The sequence below is a fragment of the Talpa occidentalis genome, unplaced genomic scaffold (genome assembly GCF_014898055.3).
Source record: "Talpa occidentalis isolate TD23 unplaced genomic scaffold, MPIMG_talOcc4v2.1 talOcc4.4, whole genome shotgun sequence".
Taxonomy (NCBI): domain Eukaryota; kingdom Metazoa; phylum Chordata; class Mammalia; order Eulipotyphla; family Talpidae; genus Talpa; species Talpa occidentalis.
This window is the reverse complement of record NW_023604295.1, coordinates 76,844,266-76,865,758: the sequence shown is the minus strand read 5'-3', so window position 1 is coordinate 76,865,758 and position 21,493 is coordinate 76,844,266. Positions and strand designations below refer to the sequence as shown.

Here is a 21,493-nt window from a genome sequence, read left to right as displayed (position 1 = left end):
AGTTAGCCCAATGAGGTAATACTTGAACCAAAGACGTTCAGTCCAATAAAAACAAAATAGATGCGAATATAGTCACTAACTTGTTCGCACACGTCCTTATGGTTATTCAAAAATGTCAGTCTCTATGTATTTACTAAAAGCAGGTACTTGACCTGACTTAAGGTTGGGCTTGTTTTTTCTTTTGAAAGATCTTATCTATTAATGCATACAGGAGCTAGGGTGAGGACAGAAGTGCGGGAGGATGAGAGGATCTACCATAGATAGAGCAGGGAGCAGAACAGGTGGATCTACTGAAATACACTGCTGAGGGGAGCAGCCGGCGAGGCAGGAGAGGTCTACCAATGTGGGTCAGCTCCCAGGCCAGGGATCAAACCCATGCTGCAGTGCCTGCTGACAGCCCCACAGTGCTGAAACTTAACCCCCTGTGCCACCAGGGAGGTCCTGGCATAGGTTTCAACCAACTGCAAATAGATACTGGTCTGGCAAAAAGATAACATCCAGCAAAGGGAAAAATTTATTTTTATAAATATATATAGTGATAACTTTAACAGTATTTAATTACATTCTTGATTTTTTTCATCAAAGTGCAATAATAAAAGCACACCTATAATGGATTGGTCATACTGAATCACTTCAGCTATGATCTTTAGTTTTCCCAGCATCCTTGCGATATTATTAATAGCTCTCTTTTTACATAAGGGAAACTGAAGCTCAAAAAAGTTACCTTACTAAAGTGAAAAAAGATCTGGGATTTGGAACCTGGGAAAGGACCTGGGTACAGAGCACTATAGGATGCCTCTGAGAGATTTTTGATGCTCCTTTTTAAAGGCCTTACTTAGGCAATTCATACTAATACAATTTTTTTAAAAGATTTATTTATGCATGCAAGAACTAGGGTACAGGCCAGATGTGTGGGGGATGAGAGGATTCACCAGAAACAAAGTGGGGGGCAGAACAGGCAGATTGACTGAAATACACTGCTGCCAGGAGCAGCAGGCGAGACAGGAAAGGTCTGCTGGCGCCATGTGGGTCACCTCCCTGTCTGGGGATCAAACTTGTGCTGCAGTAGCTGCGGAGAGCTTCATAGTGCTGATACTTAACCCCTTGCACCACCAGGGAGGCCCCATACTAATATTATTTGTTAGCGTAACATTTATATTACTGACAGCCTTGTAATCTCTGGCTGATATGTTTTTTTTTGCTTTAGGAGCACGTAGCAATCTAATGAAGGGTGATATGAATTGACACTACATCTCTCTCCAAGGCACACAACCACCTAAAGTTTTTTCTAGGCCTTTTAATATTTTGTAGATGCTAGTTGCAAATTTAATGTTAAGTCAACTTTAAAAGTCATAAAACTTTAGAAACTATATCCATTATGCTGTCATCATCCTGCAGAATTGTTTTTATTTTTCAGTCTTGTTATTTTTTCAATGACCTTTTCTTAACTTAGGTGTTCAATTTATATGTATTTAGAATCCTTTCCTTTGTGCAGTTTTGTGTTTATTTCTGAATTACCTTTGCCTTAAGATACTCCCCGCCTACTACAGATAGCATTTAATCAATCTTTGCCTCATCTTGTCTTTTTTCTGAAATTAAAGAATTCAGGACCATCTTAATGAAATGGTTTACCCAGGTTGCTCATAAAATAAGATGGTTAGGTTTTGGATTTTTGAATCATGGACTGGATTTGGATTAATTATTTTAAGCTTTATGGAAAAATTTATAGAACTATAACAATGTTAAAAGAATCAACTGGTGTTGATTTACTTTATTTATTGACTGAAATATACTGCTGAGGGGAGCAGCAGGCTAGATAGAAGAGGTCTGCTGTGCCATGTGGGGTAGCTCCCTGGCCAGGGATCGAACTCATGCTACAGTGGTTACTGATAGCTTCATGGTGCTGGGACTTAACCCCTTGTGCCATCAGGGAAGCCCTCTTTAAATAAGTTTTATATACCTTTCTCTTCCTCTTCTTCTAGGCTGCCTGTGATATGAATGTTATTTCTTTCTCTTTAGCTTATTACAGAGGGATAAAAGTCAGGATTAACTGTGCTTATGTCTGATAAAATAGATTTCCCATTAAGAAAGGTAATAAGAGATGGGGACAGATGCAATGTTATGATTAATGATCTAATACAAAGCCTCCCTGGTGGCACAAGGGGTTCAGCACTGTACTATGATGCAATCAGCAGCCTCTGCAGCACGAGTTTGATCCCCGGCTGGCCAGGGAGGAACCCACATAGCAAAGCAGACCTCTCCTGTCTCACCCACTGCTCCCCTCAGCAGTGTATTTCAGTCAGTCTGCCTATTCTTTGGTGAATCCTCTTACCCGCCTACATCTCTGGCCTGTACTCAGCTCTTATATGCATAAATAAATAAATCTTTAGAAAAAAATGATCTAATGCAACAAGGTTAAATAACACTCATAAACATATATGCAATGAAAGATGGAGCACTGAGAGACATAAGACAATAATAGAACATAAGAGAGATACTGATAATAGCTCAATAATACTACGGGACTTTGTATCCCACTTACAGCAATGGACAGATCAGTAAGAGTAAGCATAAATAAGAAAACAATCACTATATGAGGAAAATAGGCCAAATAGGCCTAAGAGACAGCTACAGAACACCTGACCCCAAAACTTGTAGGCACTTCTTTTTCAAGTCCACATGGAGCATTTTCAAGAATAGACCATATCTTGTAATACCAGTCAATAGTCAATAAAATACAAATATCAAAATTGGACCTAGCACTTTTTCTGACTATAATGCTATAAAATTAGAAATCAACTATAAGAAAAAAGTAGACTTAAAGGGGCTTAATATGTGTATATCAATTAACGTCAACAGAAGTTGAAGGTAAAAATGATAGTAATAGATGTAGAGTAAGCATTGGATAAGATTCAGCACCCATTTATGATGAACACTTTAAACAGCATGGGAATAGAAGAAATCTACCTCAATATAATAAAGACCATATACCACAAACCAGCAGCCAATATACTACTTAATGGTGAAAAGCTAAAAACTTTCTCCTTTGTTCAGACAAGACAAGGTAGCTCATTTCCACCACTTCTATTTAAGAGGTTTTGGCCAAAGCTGCCAGATAAACACAGAAAGTAAAGGGGATCTAAGTATGAAAAGAAGTGAAGCCATTACTTTTTACAGTTGATATAGTATTATTTGTAGATGATTTTTTGATAATACACTATCAAAAAATTTAAAAGCAAAATATCAAAAAATCATTAGAAACAATACACAAATATAACAAAGTACCAGGTTACAAAGTGAGCATATAAATTTCAGTCTTTTTATGGATAAATGACAACAGGAAGTAAAAGAAATTAAGACAGTAACTCCATTTATAATTGCTTCAGAAAGAAGCAATAAATATAATAGATAATAAGGCTGTATACAGCGAGAACACAAGATGTTATGAAAGGAGTTGATAATAACATATGGAGATGGAAGGATAGCTCATGCTCATTGTTGGGGAATACCCAAAATGACTATCCTACCTAAAATGATACACAAATTTAATGCAGTCTTTATCAAAATACCAGCAATATTTTTCTTTTTTTTTTCTTTTTAAGATTTATTTATGTATACAAGATCTGGGATATAGGCCAGAGGTGTAGAGGGTGAGAGGATTCATCAGAGACAGAGTGGGGAACACAACAGGCAGACTGACCGAAATACACTGCTGAGGGGAGCAGCGGGTGAGCCAGGAGAGGTCTGCTGCGCCATGTGGGTATCTCCCTGGCCGGGGATTGAACTCATGCTGCAGTAGCTGCGGACAGCTTCATAGGCTGCATCTTACCCTCTTGCGCCACCAGGGGGGCCCCCAGCAATATTTTTGTTAATCAGATATATATGGAACCATACAAGACGTCGGATTGCAAAAGCAACCCTAAAAAAAAAGAATAGAAATGGAGGCGTCAAGTTACTTGACTTCAGATTTTACTATAAAGCAACAGTATTAAAACGACATGGTATTGATCCAAAAATAGATACACAAATCAATGGAACAGTCAAACACCCAGAAATAAAACCATATACATACCAGCACTTAAAACAGCTATGGCCACAAAATGGGAAAAGACAGGCTCTTTAATAGATGGTTCTGGCCCTCCCCTGGTGGCACAGTGGTTGAGAACTGGGCTGCGAAGCTGCCCGCAGCCTCTGCAGAGCCGGTTTGATCCCCGGCCACCGGCGAGGGTCCTACATGGCGTGCAGACCTCTCCTACAGCGCCCACTGCTCCCCTCAACAGTGTATTTCGTCAGTCTGCCTATTCTGTTCCCCGCTTTGGCTCTGGTGAATTCTCTCACCCTCCTGCACTTTTGACTGTACCCAGTGCTTGTATAAATAAATAAATAAATAAATAAATAAATAAATAAATAAATAAATAAATCTTAATAAATAAATAAATGGTTCTGGGAAAATTGGAAAGACACACATGAAAGTTTGCAGTTGGATTGCTCACGAACATCATACTCAAAAATAAACTCCAAGTGGATTAAAGATTTAGATATAAAATCAAAACAATTAAATGCATAGAGGAAAATATTGTTACTATAGTCAATAAGGGTATTTTTGGTGACTCAACCCCTGTGGCAAGGGATTTAAAGCAAAAATAAACAATTGGGATTACCTTAAGTTAAAAAGCTACTGTACCGTGAAAAAAAAAAAAAGACAATTTAATAGCCACCCTGTTGGATGGGTGAAAATATTTGCATACTATATAACTGATAAGGGTTTAATAGATAACATATATAAAAAACTCATACAATTCATGATCAAAAAAACCCCAAATGAGTAAGTGGTCAGTAGATATGAAGAGATAATTCACCAGAGGATATCCAGAAAAACAAAAGACATGTAAAAAAATGTCTCTTCTATTAAGAGAGATGCAAATTGAAACTATCAATACAGTAAGGTACTGTTTCACACCTGTGAAAATGACACACATTTAAAAGAACCACAACAACAAATGTTAGCAAGGATGTGGAGAAAAAGGAACCCTAATACTCTGTTGGTGGGAATGTGAACGGGTGCAACCAATATGGAAAACAATCTGGATTTACCTTAAAAAACTAAAAATGGTAATATTGTATGGCCCTTCTATCCCATTTTTGGGTATGTATCTACAGACTATGAAACCATCAACAAAATCCTCCATGTGTTCCACAGTGTTCACACAGCATTATTTACAATTGCTATGACATAGAAGCATTCTGAGTGTCTATCAGCAAATAATTGGATCAAGAAAATATATGTACAGACCATAGAGAATCATATAGCCATAAGAAAAGATGAAATGCAGCCATTTTCTACAAAATGGAGGAAATTTGAGAGAATCGTATACAGTAAAGTGAGTTAGAATAATACAAGCAAATATTGGACATTTACATAGCAAATAATTCAATAACGTAAAACACTTTCAAAATCTAGTAGACATTAATAAATATCCTGAGGACTCTGAGGTTAAGAGGGAAGGGAAAGGAGAAAGGGATAAAATGAATGTTTTGTGGGGGAGACGAAAATGTGAAACATTACCTCATTAGGTAAGAGTTTTCAGGTGAAATGGCTTTTGTTGATAAGAGTCACCAATTTTCTGGATTCCACTTGGAAAATGGTAGGAAGGTGTTTGTGACATAACAAATCACCTCAAAGTTTTCTGGCTTTAACGAAATTCCACCATTTTGGTTTATAAATTTTTGCACTCGAGTTGACTGGCTTTGCTGGATTCACTGGAAGCAATGAATGCAGTGACCAACTGTCAGATGGCAAATGCATCTAGAATCAGATAGAACCCATGATGCTGGCACACTTTCTTCTCTCTCACTCTTGGTATAAATCTGCTCTTGTCAATGGTTTCCTCTCATTTTTACTTAGTGACTGATGACTCCCAAAAGCACAAAAGCAAAAGGTACCTGACCTTCTTCATTCTGAAGTCCGGAACTGGCACCGTACCACTTCGTGGGTTTTTTTGTTTTGTTTTGTTTTGTTTTTTTGTTTTTTTTTTTTGTTTGTTTGTTTGTTTTGCTAATGTAGGTATAGCCAGGCTAACCACAATAAATCCATCTCCAGTATATTTTTCACCTTCACAAACTGGAACTCTGTATCTATTAAACAGTAACTCATTACTCCTTTTCCCCTTCAATGTTCTAAATGACTTTTTCTTTGAGGAATGCCATTTATAGGAAATGTGCCATCTCATAGATTGCTAGGGATGACTCAATTGGACTGGCAGGATAAGAGGGGTGACTTTTCCTTCTCTCTGTGTAACTTCACTAAAATTAGGCATTTACGTTTAAAAGCAGCTCAATTAGGACTCTTTGAAGCCCAGAGTACTTTTGTTAACTGTGATTTCTTTCTGTGACATTCTTGAGCAGGCTCTCAGGTGAAAGGAAAAATTTGACAAAATTATTACATGGAAAACTAACCATTTATAATTTGCAAATGGAACCTCTTTCACTTCGTCATTTAAAGAAATAGGTAACAGAAAGCTTGTTCCTGGCCGTTAGTCATATTTCAGTAACCATCTAAAATGTGGTCAAGGTAGAACTCTGTTTGCTACATTTTGTATATATACAATACTGAGAATTAAATTTTTAGTATGTATAAATTCGGTACCTGTGAACCTCATGCAATATTCTTAGAAATAGAAGTGGAAGTTATGTTACTTACTTTAGAGAATGAAATTGTCTAAATACCTAAAAGATTTTATTGTTACTATATGTATATATGCATTTTTTTCCTCAAAATTTCACATAATAGACATTGTTTACTAATCATGGAGAATATCAAGTAACTTGACTTGACTTTTTATGTTTTTTAGGAGACCCATGTACAGTATCATCTCAGTTGGAATTAGAAGAAGCTTTTAGACTTTATGAGCTAAACAAGGACTCTGAGCTCTTGATTCATGGTAAAGAGTAGTCATTTCTTATTCTTTTAGAAATAATCCTATATTCTTAACCATTTAAAAACATAGTCCTTATTTTTTTAATCATTTCCTCTTTTAGCTATGTAATTGTCTTTATTCAGTAGCTTCTCAAATGTGAGAAGAAAAAGGCAATCCGTAAATTTGTGTTATTTGTTCATGCTTGTCTGGATATTAAAATGTGATTCTCTTTCATTATTTCACAGAAAAGTTTAAATAGATTTTAAGTATGGGAGCCTATTAGAGCCTATCATTTCCTTGCAGTTTTGTAATATATAAATTTTCAAAGGTATCTTAAGTGTCCTTTTGTTGAAGGGTTAACAGTGAAACCATTTACATAGTTACTATAGACATCAGTGTGTTAAATGTCAACCACCCTGAGAGGTAGGTAGTGGTGTGGTATAGAAGAAGAGGCTTAAATTCAGCAGTCATGTAACAATTACATTATAAACCCGAGTTGTCAGTCTAGGTGGTATTCTGATTCCAAATCTGCTCTTTTCATTCTCCCTTACTATCCCTCAAATTTTTTGTGTCCTGTAGAATCACTTAAAATGCTGTATTTAATTGATACACTTTGGCAGTATTTCATGTAACAGTTTTGAGAGCTCTAGGCCAGAGAACTTTTTTAAAATTTGAAACAAATATAAATCTCCTCCTAGTATAGTGAATAATAATTCACTATTCCGTTGTACTTTATTTTTTTCTCTACAGTATTTTTTAAAAATTTAAACAGTAGTTTGAGTTTTTCCACCTTCGGAATTTGTCTTAGCAGCTCCCAAGGAATCTATAATTTGTTGAGATCATAGTAGAGCTCTAGAAGTTACACATTTTTTGGTCATGTCTTTCTAGAACTAAACTGGAATGAATGCTTAAAGAAATGACTGATGAATAATATTAAAGAGTTAATTTTAAGTTTTATTTCTTTTTCCACTGTATCAAATCTGTTTTCAGGATTTAAGGGATAATAGTGATTTCTCTAAGGACAAAAAAATATCAGTTAGGGATACAACAGGGACTAGAATGAGTAATTTGAGCTTCTAATTCATTGTTATGGATTTTACTTTTCTAGAACTTATTTTATATAGCCTTAGTAAAATGCATCCCTTCAAAAAATACTGACCACATGTTAAGAATCTTATATCAAGAAGGGTGAGGTTGACATTTGGGTCTAGTTTTTTCATATTTGAGTTTAAATTCTTTGCAATTTATGTTTTAATTGTGCTGTATTAATTTTAGTTTATTTCCTTTCAGTATTCCCTTGTGTACCAGAACGTCCTGGAATGCCCTGTCCAGGAGAAGATAGTGAGTGTTTACGTATTTCATATCTTTGAAAAAAGTTATTTCTGGCACAAGGAAAAGAAATCAGAAATAGCACTTTTTAATTCACTTGATTCCCTTTGTCAGTCTAATTTAGAGTGTATTATTAGCAACTGCCTAAATTAATCTTTGCTAGATCAAAATCAGGTAGTTCTTAATTACATATTATAATTGTCTGTTGAGCATTTGAAAGGAAAATGAAGTTAGTTTTTAGTTGTGTTCTTACTGATTTTTAATTTTGGAGAGTTTTAAATCTATAGAGAAGTTGAAACAACATTGAAAACAAAGTATCCATGTACCCCTTGCCAATGTTCACCAGTGGTTAGTGTTTTCCATGTTTGCTTTATCTCTGGCTTTGTAAGTGCACCACACCCATGTTCTGATGAGATGTGGGGTTCAGTGAGCAGGGTCCTTGGGTTACCTCTGAGAAACATTCCAGCAGAGTTCCCTTTCCAGCAGCACACTGTAAGATTACTAAGGTTTGCATAGACTCAAACAGGCAAAGGCTGCCTTCTAAAAGAAAAGGTTAAGACAAGGAAAAAGGAAAAAAGAAGTACCTGCATATAAGTGGGTAGGCAGAAAGCTGCTGCTGCTGCTTTTGGGGGAAAAAGGGGAATTTGTTCAAAGAGACGCCTGCATAGACACTGTCAGTCTTGGGAAAAGAACTGCATTTTGCCAGGGCAGTTGTTTTTCTGATAAGAGTGTTCCTTTTGGAGGGAGGGGTTGATTTTTTATAAAATTTTTAATCTGTTGTGAATCACTTCTAGTTGTGGTTGGGTTAATTGTAAGGACCCTCAATCTCTATATTCCTACCTCTGGTCCTTGCCTACGTATATTTTCTATAGCAGTTATTTTTAATGACTCACAGTTCCCATATCCCCATCTCCAGCTGCACTTAAAGATATTTTATTTCTATAGCTGGTTTAAAGATGATGTTAATCATTTCCATCCCCACCTTCAAGAGGTCTTGTCACACATATCTATCCCAATTTTTCTAGTCTTAAGCCTCCATCACATGTATATGCATAGCAAACACACTTTTTTTTCATTCTGTACTATTTGAGAGTAGGTGGTTACTTCACCTCTAAATACTTTAGCACACAATTCTTTAAGAATTGTTAATGGATGCACACTGATGCAAAAATCCTCAATAAAATTTTAGCTATCAGAATCCAACAATGTATCCATAAGATAATTCACCACAACCAAGTAGGATTCATGCCAGGGACACAATGATGGTTCAACATCCGAAAATCAATCAATGTTATCCAACACATCAACAAAAAAAGGTATAAAAACCATATGATAATATCAATAGATGCCAAGAAAGCTTTTGACAAAGTGCAACACCCATTCATGATAAAAGCCCTTGAAATTCTTGGGATACAAGGAACATACCTCAACATCATAAAGGCCATATATGACAAGCCAACAGCCAGTATCATTCTCAAAGCATTTCCATTAAGATCTGGAACAAGACAAGGATGTCCACTCTCACCACTGCTTTTCAGTAAAATACTGGAAGTCCTAGCCAGAGCAATAAGACAAGAGAAAGACATCCAAGGAATCCAAATAGGAAAAGAAGAAGTCAAACTATCACTATTTGCAGATGATATGATAATATACATAGAGAACCCCAAAAACTCCACAGAAAAACTAATTCAACTCATCAGTCAGTTCAGTAAAGTGGCAGGATACAAAATCAACACGCAAAAGTCAGTAGCCTTCCTATACACAAACAATAAATCTGAAGAAGAAGAAATCAAAAAAAACCATCCCTTTTATTATCAAAACAAAAAAAAATCAAATACTTTGGAATAAATCTAACAAAAGAGGTAAAGGACCTATACAAAGAAAATTATAAAACACTGTTAAAAGAAATAGAAGAAGACACAAAGAAATGGAAAGACATCCCCTGCTCATGGATTGGAAGAATAAGCATTATTAAAATGACCATCCTACCAAAAGCAATATACAGATTCAATACTATTCCAATAAAAATTTCAATGTCATTTTTCAAAGAAATAGAACCATTATTGATGAAATTCATATGGAATCACCAAAAACCCCGAATAGCCAAAGGTCTCCTGAAAAAAAAAAAAGAAGGGAATGGAGGCATCACATGCCCAGACTTCAAACTATACTACAAAGACATAGTCATCAAAACTGCATGGTATTGGAACAAGAACAGACATACAGACCAATGGAATCGAATAGAAAATCCAGAAACAAACCCCCAGATTTATGGTCAACTAATCTTTGACAAAGGAGCAAAGACTATGCACTGGAGCAAAGAAAGTTTGTTCAATAAATGGTGCTGGGAAAACTGGGTTGCAACATGCAATAGAATGAAGCTTGACCACTACCTCACACCATACACAAAAATCAACTCAAAATGGATTAAAGAACTAGACATAAGACCTGAAACCATAAAATACATAGAAGGAAATATAGGTGAAACACTGCGTGATATGCACATCAAAGACATCTTTACAGACACATCACCCAAAGCAGTGATAGTGAAGGCAAAGATAAACAGCTGGGACTACATCAAATTAAAGAGCTTCTGCACAGCAAAAGAGACAATAACCAAAACAAAGAGAAACCCCACTGACTGGGAGAACATTTTTGCACACAACACTAATGATAAAGGACTGATCACAAAAATCTGCAAAGAGCTGATGAGACTCAGCAACAACAAAGAAAATAATCCAGTCAAAAAATGGGCAGAAGAGCTAAAAAGAAACTTCTCTGAAGAGGAAATGCAAATGGCCAACAGGCATATGAAAAAATGTTCAACATCACTTGTAATCAGGGAAATGCAAATCAGAACTATCATGAGATACCATCTTACACCAGTGAGAATGGCACATATTAAAAAAACTAGCAACAACAAATGTTGGCGAGGATGTGGAGAAAAAGGAACTCTCCTGCACTGTTGGTGGGAGTGCAAACTGGTCCACCCACTATGGAGAGCTGTGTGGAGATTTCTGGACCTACTAAACATAGAGCTTCCATATGATCCAGCATTGCCACTCCTAGGTATTTACCCAAAGGACACAGAAACATCAATTCCAAAGAGCACCTGCACCCCTGTGTTTATAGCAGCACTATTTACCATAGCTAAGCTTTGGAAACAACCCAAATGCCCAAAAATAGATGATTGGATCAAGAAGATGTGGTACATATACACCATGGAATATTACTCAGCATTCAAAAAAGATAAACACATGCAATTTGCGGCAACATGGATGGCGCTGGAAGGGATCATGCTCAGCGAAATAAGCCAGAAAGAAAAAGAAAAATACCGGATGGTCTCACTCATAGCAGGAATCTAGGAAACTTAAATAAGGGACCAGGAAAATGAATAACTATGAGAAAATGAAAATCAAAATCAACAGGGCAGGGAGGGGGCGGGATTGGGGTCAAAATAAGGGGGTTGCAATTGTGTGGGGAATATAAAAATAAAATTTATTTAAAAAAATAAATGATTAAAAAAAAGAATTGTTAATGGGCCTTCTTTTGAATGTCTTAGCAAGAAGTTATTCTTAATAATTATTAAAATATTTCTACTCCTTGGGCTTTATTCTAGTTCCTTTTAGTTTTTCACATTCAGTTTTTTATTGGTATTATTTTTAATACTTTTTTTTGACTTTGAGGTTTTTATGAGTATATATTTTTTGCACAAGAGCATCATTTAAAAAATCAGACTTAATCACAAAATGACTTTTATTCACACTTGCTCTACTTCTTTTTCCTAACGTTTAATCTTCTTCAGAATCCATTTACCGAAGAGGTGCAAGGCGCTGGAGAAAGCTTTATTGTGCAAATGGTCACACTTTTCAAGCCAAGCGCTTCAACAGGGTAAACTTTATTACATGTTGATAATTTGAGATACCTATCGTTTTCTTCTTTTCTATGAAAGAAAGGTAGTCTTGTTACACCCTTTAAAAGAATAAGTAGTGTTCCTGGGGCAGTACACTTGTTGACTTGAGGTAATTCTTAATTAGCATCTTATTTCACTCCTAAAAATGTTCTAGCTTGGATGATTAACTTAACATCACCCAGTTGGATTTTTTAATATAATTTGAGGTTCTCAGAAAATAAACAAGTTTTATTTTTAAGTTCATTTAATATTGTAATTTCAATTTTCATTTAGAAATAATAATTACAAACACTTGTCTGATTTCTACTATATACCAAACATTTTTCCAATTCGCTTACATATATTGACTCATTTAATCCTTACAACAACCTTGTAAGATAAGTACTATATATTTCCATTATACAGATGAAGAGACTGAGGGGCAGGGCAGTTAACTTGCCCAAGATGACAAGCTACTAAGTGGTAGAGGCAAGATTTGAAAGCAGTCTGTGTTCAGAATTCCATGTTTAAATTATTCTTGAGGGCCTCCCTGGTGGCACAGGGGGTTAAGTCTCAGTACTATGAGTCTATCCGCAGCCACTACAGTGTGAGTTCGATTCCCAGCCAGGATGCTGACCCACATGGTGCAGCAGACCTCTCCTTTCTAGCCCACTGCTCCCTAAGCAATGTATTTCAGTGTGCATGCCTATTCTGCTCCCTACCCTGTCTCTGGTGAATCCTCTTCCCTGCACCCCAACCCTACCTCTGGCCCACACTGTAGCTCTTGTATGCATAAATAAATAAAATACATCTTTTAAATAAATAAACTACTATTTAAAACTACAGATTTATGGACTCCATTTCCATTCTAAAATTAGTGCCAGTGCTGTGAGTTCAGAAATGTAAATAGAAGCTACCACCTGGGGTTTCCAAACTCTTATTCCTAGTAGCACTGATTAAAAACTGAAATAGAAAGTCAGGGCCTCCCGGGTGGTGCAGAGGTTAAAGTCTCAGCACTATGGCCTGAGTTCAATTCCCAGGCAGGGAGCTAAGACCTCTCCTTACTTCCTCACCGCTCCCCTCAGCAGTGTATTTCAGTAGATCTGCCTGGCTCTGCTCCCAACTCTGTCTCTGGTGAATCCTCTCACCCCCTCCTTGTATGCATAAATAAATCTTTTTTTAAAAAATGGTCACTTTAGGTATTAATTAAGAAAGCAGGATCTTAGTTTGATCTCTAAATATAAACAGTTTAGGTTTATATTTGCCGGGAGTCCTTGCACATATTTCCTGCCATATATTTTTGAATTATAGGTCACTTTTTCTTACTCATTACTCTGAACTTAATTATGTGAAGACTGAAAATTCTTGGCCTTATAACAGAACACAGCCTGGTTAATTAATTTCATTGTCTCTTTAATACAATTCCCTTGACCAGTCTAGCTTTGAAGAAGTTATGCATGATAAAGGGAATTGAATCACGAAGAAAGCCAAAATTTCATTACTTAATGAACAAACTGTTGGAAAATGATCTTTTCTTGTTAAAACATTGCTGAATTACTGTTTCTTTCCAGCGTGCTCACTGTGCCATCTGCACGGACCGAATCTGGGGACTTGGACGCCAGGGATATAAGTGCATCAACTGCAAACTCCTGGTTCATAAGAAGTGCCACAAACTTGTCACAATTGAATGTGGGCGGCATACTTTGCAACCAGTAAGACCAAATGTCTGTCTTTTTTCAGTAGCGTTTTTTTGATAACCACTCTAGAACAGAAGGCTAAAGTAGGGAGATGTTAAGGAATCATAGTGCAATACTGTTGTTACAGAATATGAATATGAATGCTTTAAGTTCAGATAACATAGGGTGGATTTGGGAATTGTTATTACAAATTTATTTACAGGATATAGAAATTTCTTTGTTTAACCTGTTGTAGATCCTCTGTTCTAAATTAGGAAGAAGTAGGGAAAAATCATTTAAGAAATTATTTCTCTTCATTAAGCTAAACTCATTAATTTACAACTTCTATTAATTTAGCATCTGTACTAAGAAGAGATCAGTTAAGAGACTTCATGTTTCCTATCTGAAGTGAGAGAGTACTGGAGAATTTTGCATTTAAAATTTTTTTGTTTCCTTTTTTATATATGTCATCAAAACATGTTTATTATAGAAACAATTTAGAATACAGATGAATAAAAAAATTAAATAAAAATTCCCCATGAAACATACCATCTACACTTGGCATTTGATGTATATCCTTCCAAAAGTACATGTACCACTCAGCCAGCTACAGTTATCAGCTCAAAACAATCTTGTTTCTGTACCCCTACCCATTTAACCTGTCCTCATTTTGACACATATCTCAGATGTATGTATCTTTAAATGATAAGGTTTTCTAAATAACAGAAAACCAAATTCTATCAAATATTCATGGATATTAAATATCCATCTAGGAAATGTTCAGAATTTCAGTTAGCTCATAAATATTATGATTTTGTTTTTACAATTTTTATTATAAATCAGGGTCCAGATGAAGTCTATAGTTGGCATGTGTTGGCATGAAGTCTATAGTTGGCATGTGTCTTAGAGATGTTTTAATTATTGATTCTTCCATGTCTCTCTTTTTCCCCCCTCACAATTTAATTACAGAAGAAATTATAGTGTCATTTGGAATGTTGCAGAATTTTGCTCTTAACTTTTCTATTGTTATGTTTAAATTTCTCCTGTCCTTTGTATTATAGTTGGATCTATAAGGTTTGATTAGATCTTGGTTCTTGGTCTTTTGTGGGTTGTTTTCAGACTATTTGCTTTATAGAAGATGGAATATTTACCAAAGGCATATAATGTTTGGTTTTGTCTCATTCTATTACCAATAGTAACAAAAGTGAGACCATATATATACTGTTTCCTAACCCATTTTTCTAATACATTTTTGCAATGTATTTTTGTCATCTATATCCTCATCATTTTTAGCATAACATTTTGTTATATGTCTATACTGTGATTTATTTAACCTGTTCCCCGTGAGTGACCATTTGAGTTATTTTCTAAATTTTCCTATAAAGAAAATCATGATGAATTTCCTGGTAAATTTATTGTTATCTAGGGATACAGAAATAGAATTACTGGGTTAAAGGATAAGCATTTTTAAAAAGATCTGGATGCATCTTTGTAAATTGTATATACCATGTTTGTTTATAACTCTTTGAACATTGTACAAATACATTATAACTGGTGGCTGTTTGGTATTAGAATTATTTAGCTACTTCATTTATAGGAATGAGTTTATAGTTAGTGAAGTAAAAATGCAGTCTTAAAGAAAACAGAAGGCCAAAAACATAGTTACTGTTGATTATGACTTGTGTGACTTCATAAATGTAGAAAAGGGGGGCAGAGTTAGTGAATCATTGATATCTTAGGATGGTTGCTAAATGCATTGAAAAATCCATGAACCTATCTTTAGCCTTAAAATGATAATTGTATGACTAATGCTCCTTTTCAAGTTTACCCTTGCCTGCTGATATTCACTAAACTTGATTAAAATATTAATCAAGATGAATGCGTTGGTGACATTTTGGTTTGAATTAGCATTGTTCCTGAGATTATTGTTATTTAGTTGCTTAAGTCTGTTTATAGAAGGTACTTGTATTTTTTTGGGTCATTGACATCTTTGAGAATCTTCAAATAATGGGAAACCCACAGTATTTTACATATAATTTCAAGAGGTTTGTAGACATGAAGTCTGTCTCTCTGCCTCAGCCAAAGACTTAAAGTGAATATGTGGAGCTCAAACGGAGAATATGTAGCATAGAAGAGAAACACATTAGACTACATGGGAGCTTAATTTGATTTTTGATTGATAACCTGTAACTAATTTTATAGTTCTTTTTTTTTTTAAAGATTTATTTATACAAGCACTGGGTACAGTCAGAAGCGCGGGAGGGTGAGAGAATTCACCAGAGCCAGAGCAGGGAGCAGAGCAGGCAGAAGGACCGAAGTACACTGCTGAGGGGAGCAGCGGGCGGCAGGAGAGGTCTGCGCGCCATGTGGGACCCTCCTCTGGTGGCCCGGGAGCAGTGGGGGATTGAACCAGCGCTGAAGAGGCTGCGGGCAGCTTTGCAACCCAGCGCTCAACCGCTGCACCACCGGGGAGGCCCTATATTTCTTTTCTTATGTGTAAAATGTGACTGACGTTACCTCTTTTACAAGAATATTGTATGGTTTCATAAAATAAGATTAAAAATAAATTTAATATAGTGGTAAATAGTTTAAATAATTAAGATGCTAATTAAGATATAATAAATAACAAATAATAACTTAAATTTAGTAATAGAATCCTCACTTTACAAGTTACGTTCTTTGAAGTTTAAAGTTTAATATGCCAGTTCTCATAGAAATAATGTTGCTTCTGGACTTATTGGGATTTAAAAGAGGTATTGGGATTTAAAAGAATCCACTAATTCCCCTATTTTTGGAAATGTTTGTAGGAACCGCTCATGACCATAGATCAGTCATCCATGCATTCAGAACATGCACAAACAGGTAAGAATAATAGTGGCATGAACCATTGTTCAGTAACAAAGTATCATTTTAAGATTTCTTTAGGTGACTCTTTTACCCAAGTTTAAAATATATACTGTCTTCCCAGATAAAAATTAGGTAACTATATTTTGCAGTGGTAATATCAGTCACAATATTTAAAGCACATTTAGCATTTGAAAAGGATGACTGGTAAACTATAACAAATGACTTGTCTAATTCAGATAAGTTTCTTTTTAGATCCCTTTAAATTCAGCATACCTAGTTTTTTTTCAATACTGACTACATATACTGACTTTGTGGGTCATGTTTTTATAAGTTTTATTATCAAAAATAAAAATTATGTAAAAGATAGCGATTCAGTATAGATCATGTTATTTAAAACACCAAATAGGTACAAACCTTAAATATGTATTTGGGATATTTGGAGAGCAGTAAAATGAAGCAGAGCATCATGATTTGGGCTGAATCAAGAAAAGGAAGGCAAAGGAGTTTTTCTGGGAAGACAGAATGCAACCTCTTATTCATGGAGGCTGCTGATTATATGAATGTAGGATTTTAGTGTCCAGGTAAGCTTCAGGGAATGAAGACTAGAGTTCCATCTTCATCATTTATTTTCTTGACCTGTGAGGTATGGTAGTCAGCAGCATTTTGAGTACCAAGGAAATGAGGCATGAAAACCAGAGATCTTCAATGTTTAGTCATGCTACAAAATTAGTAGGGTTTATAGAATCATTCTTTCACAAGTTGTTGGATTAATTTTTAAAGAACAGAAATGTTTAAAAAATAGCAAAAATATTTGTTAAAATAGTATTGACTACTGATTGATTCTTCTCCTTACTTTCTTTGAAGATTAGTATTTAGCTCATTTAAATGCAATTTGTTATTAGGACAGATACTTACTTTTAAACGATGAAAACTTATTCAGAAATAAAAACTGTAAAATGGGGAGAAAAAAAAATTTTTTTTAATCAAATTCAGTTAATGGATGATTTTTTTTTTTTCTTTTGTTTGGAATTGGGGTTTTAGTAATTCCATATAATCCTTCAAGTCATGAGAGTTTGGACCAAGTTGGTGAAGAAAAGGAGGTAAGATAAATTGTTATTTTATACATTATGTCATCAGCTTTTTAATAAGACCCGACAGTTTAGAAATATGGCAAATTTATTTACTTATATTTTATGTCATAATGGTAAAATGCAGCAATATTTTTTAATGATTCCAAAGTTTGATTTAATTGAATAAGTTACTAATTTAATTAAAATCTTTAAATTTTTAAAATTTAATTAAAATTAAGAATATAGTAGGATAATTTATCTTCAATTTAGGATAGCATCCTCTAAAACTTATGATGTATCTAAAAAGGGTGTTTAGAATACTTAGGTGTATTGCTTAAATATATCATAGATCCTATATATATATTTTCATAGTTAATATTTTTTGCGGTGATGTTGATTTACATTATAATATATGTCTTATCCATGTAGATTCACACCTTTACAGATGTAGTTTATTTCACCTCTCCCACCACCAAAACCCCAGCAATCCTGCATTAGACCCTCTTTTCTCCTTTGCTTCCACCCCACCACATCTCCCTCTGGTAGCCTTAGTCATAGTCCATATGTTCTCCCTCCTCCTGTTTTACCTCTCCTTTTCTCCTCTCCTTCCACTCCCCCAATGCCTCAGATCTCTGGTCAGCTTTCAAAGTTTGTCTTTGACCTTTTGTTTGCTTTCTCTGATTCCACACATAAAACCACCCAGTATTTGTCTTTCTCCTTCTGACTTCACTTAACATTAGAGCCTATATTTTTTGGGCAATTTGTTTAAAGTATAAGTGATTAAGCATCTTAACTGCCCCTATTTTTTTTTTTTTTATGAAATATTTTGTAAGTTTTTTAAAACAAATTTTTTATAAAAAGTATTTCATTAAAATGATAATTATTTTTTTTAAAGTTTGCAGCGAAAAAGATTTATCATTCCTCACACTAATATTTTAACTTCTAGGAGGCAGCCTGTTTTAATCATTTCTAGATATCTATAATATTTATACCTCTGTCTTTCAATATTTCATTTTGGGGGGGACATAGAAGAACTGGGGTATAGACCAGAGGTGAGGGGGGGTGAGAGGATTCACCAGAGCCAGAGTGGAGAACAGAACAGGCGGATTTACTGAAATACACTGCTAAGAAGAGCAGTGGGTGAGACAGGAGAGCTCTGCTACACCATATGTGGGTTAGGTCCCTGGTCTTGCCAGGGATCAAACTCAGTCTGTAGCAGTGATAGTGCTGAAATGTAACCCCTATGCCACCAGGGACGCCCCCTGAATTTTTCATCTCTCTATATTTCTGGTCTTGAAAGGTTTCATTCACTCAATCTCCCCCCTTACTTGGTTCAGTATTTGTTTGATAAGTGTGTGATGTCTTACTCGCCTATTGGTTACCTTTTTAAAAGAAATCCACCTTTTTATTATAGAAGATTTCAAACATAAGTGAAAATAAACCGTGTAATAAAGTTACTTTATCTGTATCAATTACCCAGTTAAAACAAGGTCAGTATATGGCAAGTGTGTTGTCTACCCACTTCCCTCACTGTTGTATTATTTTTAAAAACAGCAGTTGGTTACTGATTTAATCTTATTTCCTACTCTCTTAGTTTTTTATTATTTATTTTATTGAGGTAGTATTAAAGTTTTGTATGTTTTAGGATAAAGGTCCATAACTCTTTAAATGTATATGTTACTATACGATGCTCTCCACCAGTCTTCAAGATTTTTAATATATGTTTAAAGAATAACATGCAAAAAGTGCACAATCATGAGTATACAGCTAGATAATTTTTCACAGATGTGCACTATGTAATGACCAACCAGATCAGGAGATTGGACCAGCAGAAGCCTTTCTGGGACTTTCTCCCAGTCACTAATACTCCCTCCTCCCCTACAGGTAACCGCAGGATTTAACAACAATATTATCTTAATACCACAGATTAGTTTTGCCTCCCTCCCCCCCCCCCAACATGATAGAAATGGATTCAGACAGCATGTATCCTTTTTGTGCCAGACTTCTTTTGCTCAGCATTGTATTTGTGAGATTCAGCCTTGTTTCAGATGGCAGTCTTTCATTTATTTTCATTGTTATTTCAATTTATTCTGTTGCCAATTTCCCTTCTAGATAATCCCAATAAATATAGTTTGACACATATATTTAAACATTTCTGTTAGGCATATAACTGTCAACATTTCATTAGATACATAGTGAAATTCCTGAGTCATGTGTGCATTCAGCTTCAGTGAATAATGCCAGTTTTCAAAGTGCTTGTATCAATTTATACTTTCATTAACAATGTGTGTAAGTTTGGTTTGTTCTACATTCTCATCAAAACTTTGTATATTTATATTATATCTTTTTAGTTTGAACTACATTCTTTTGCTATTCTGTTACTGGTTGTTCCAAAGATTGTGCCTTAATTCCTGAACTTACTTAAATTAAATATAAATTGTTAATATTTCTACCATCTCCTAGAATATTCGGGGACCTGAGAATATTTTCAGTTTGCTTATCCCTCCTTCCTGTCTTTGGTGCCATTTTTATCATATTTTAAAATTCTGTATGTGTATATGCTACTGTTTTTAAATAGTCTTTATTTGGTTTATCTACCTTTTATCTTTTTCTATATTCCGTCCTGCATCTCTGTTCTTCCAGTTGAAATCATCTTCTTGTCAAACTCAAGTTGGTATTTCCTTTAAATAGAGCCTACAATCGTGCATTTTCTTAGTTTTTATTTGCCTAAATGGCTTTATTTCACTGTCATTTTGAAGGCTATTTTTACAGGGTATTGAATTTTAGGTCAGCATGGTTTATTTTAGGTCCTTGAAAGGTGACATTCTACTGTTAACTGGCTTCTGTCATTTCATTCAGCCTCATTGTTTCTGTGAAGGTACTGTGCTTTTGTTTCCTTTGATTCTCTTTTATAGTTTCCAATTGAGTATATTTAAAGTACATACATTATGTCATCTCCTCACTATTCTTTTCTTTCTTAGTCTGCCTTAATCTGATTTCTCTTTACTCCTCTTTGTTTATGTTTATCCTTATTACCAGATGATATTATTATTTCTAAGTATTTTTCTGGATGGACCTTTTGAATCATTGTTTCCTTCCATTTTCATACTTTTCTTTCTGCTTTGTGCTTACTGGTTTATCTTTTTCAAAAGTTGCTCTTTGCTTTTCTTGATACTGTTATCTTTGGAAAATTAATCTTTAATTCTAATGGATACACCTGTTGATTTGTGTTCTGGGGATTTTGCAGGTTATTATAAAACATTATCTTCAGTTGTCTCTGAAATTACCAGAAGCTTAACTTTCTAGCTGTGAATCTGTCCTTCCAAATGAGTTTTGGTTTTATGTATGAGAATGTTTTTCATTAATTTAACTTCCTCCTGCTTCTTTTTGCCTGTTGCTTTCAAAAATGGCTCTGAGTATATCCTCTCACTAACTCAGATTTTATATACCGAGCTTATATCCCATTATAACTTCTAAATTCAATGTAAAAACCCTAACTCAGTATCTCAACAGCTCTGTCAATCTTAGTCCATTCGTATACTTTATTTTCTATTAGTGGTATCTCCAGTTTTCAAAATTTGTGTCTTTTTATTTTTTCCATGCATTCACATTGCTCCCACCCCAAAAGTTATTGGTCATTTTTAAAACATCTTTTGACATTTCTCAGATTTCAACTCCCTTTTCATTCCTATCAGAACCACTCTGACCGCAACTCATAAATTCATTCTCCCTCTCTAGTAGTTAGATAGCGTGGTTTGGAGT

The 21,493-nt window shown here is 35.0% G+C and overlaps 1 protein-coding gene across 1 annotated transcript in view; it reads left to right on the top strand.

Annotated features, from left to right (window-relative positions):
• The window catches only part of PRKCI (protein kinase C iota), a 69,835-nt gene that overhangs the window by 27,893 nt on the left and 20,449 nt on the right, over positions 1-21,493 (top strand). Inside the window, exons 3-8 of the mRNA XM_037525714.2 lie at positions 6,852-6,941; positions 8,208-8,258; positions 12,052-12,137; positions 13,710-13,850; positions 16,622-16,676; positions 17,703-17,761. Of these exons, the coding sequence (XP_037381611.1) occupies positions 6,852-6,941; positions 8,208-8,258; positions 12,052-12,137; positions 13,710-13,850; positions 16,622-16,676; positions 17,703-17,761 (482 nt within the window). The remainder of the gene's footprint in view (positions 1-6,851; positions 6,942-8,207; positions 8,259-12,051; positions 12,138-13,709; positions 13,851-16,621; positions 16,677-17,702; positions 17,762-21,493) is intronic.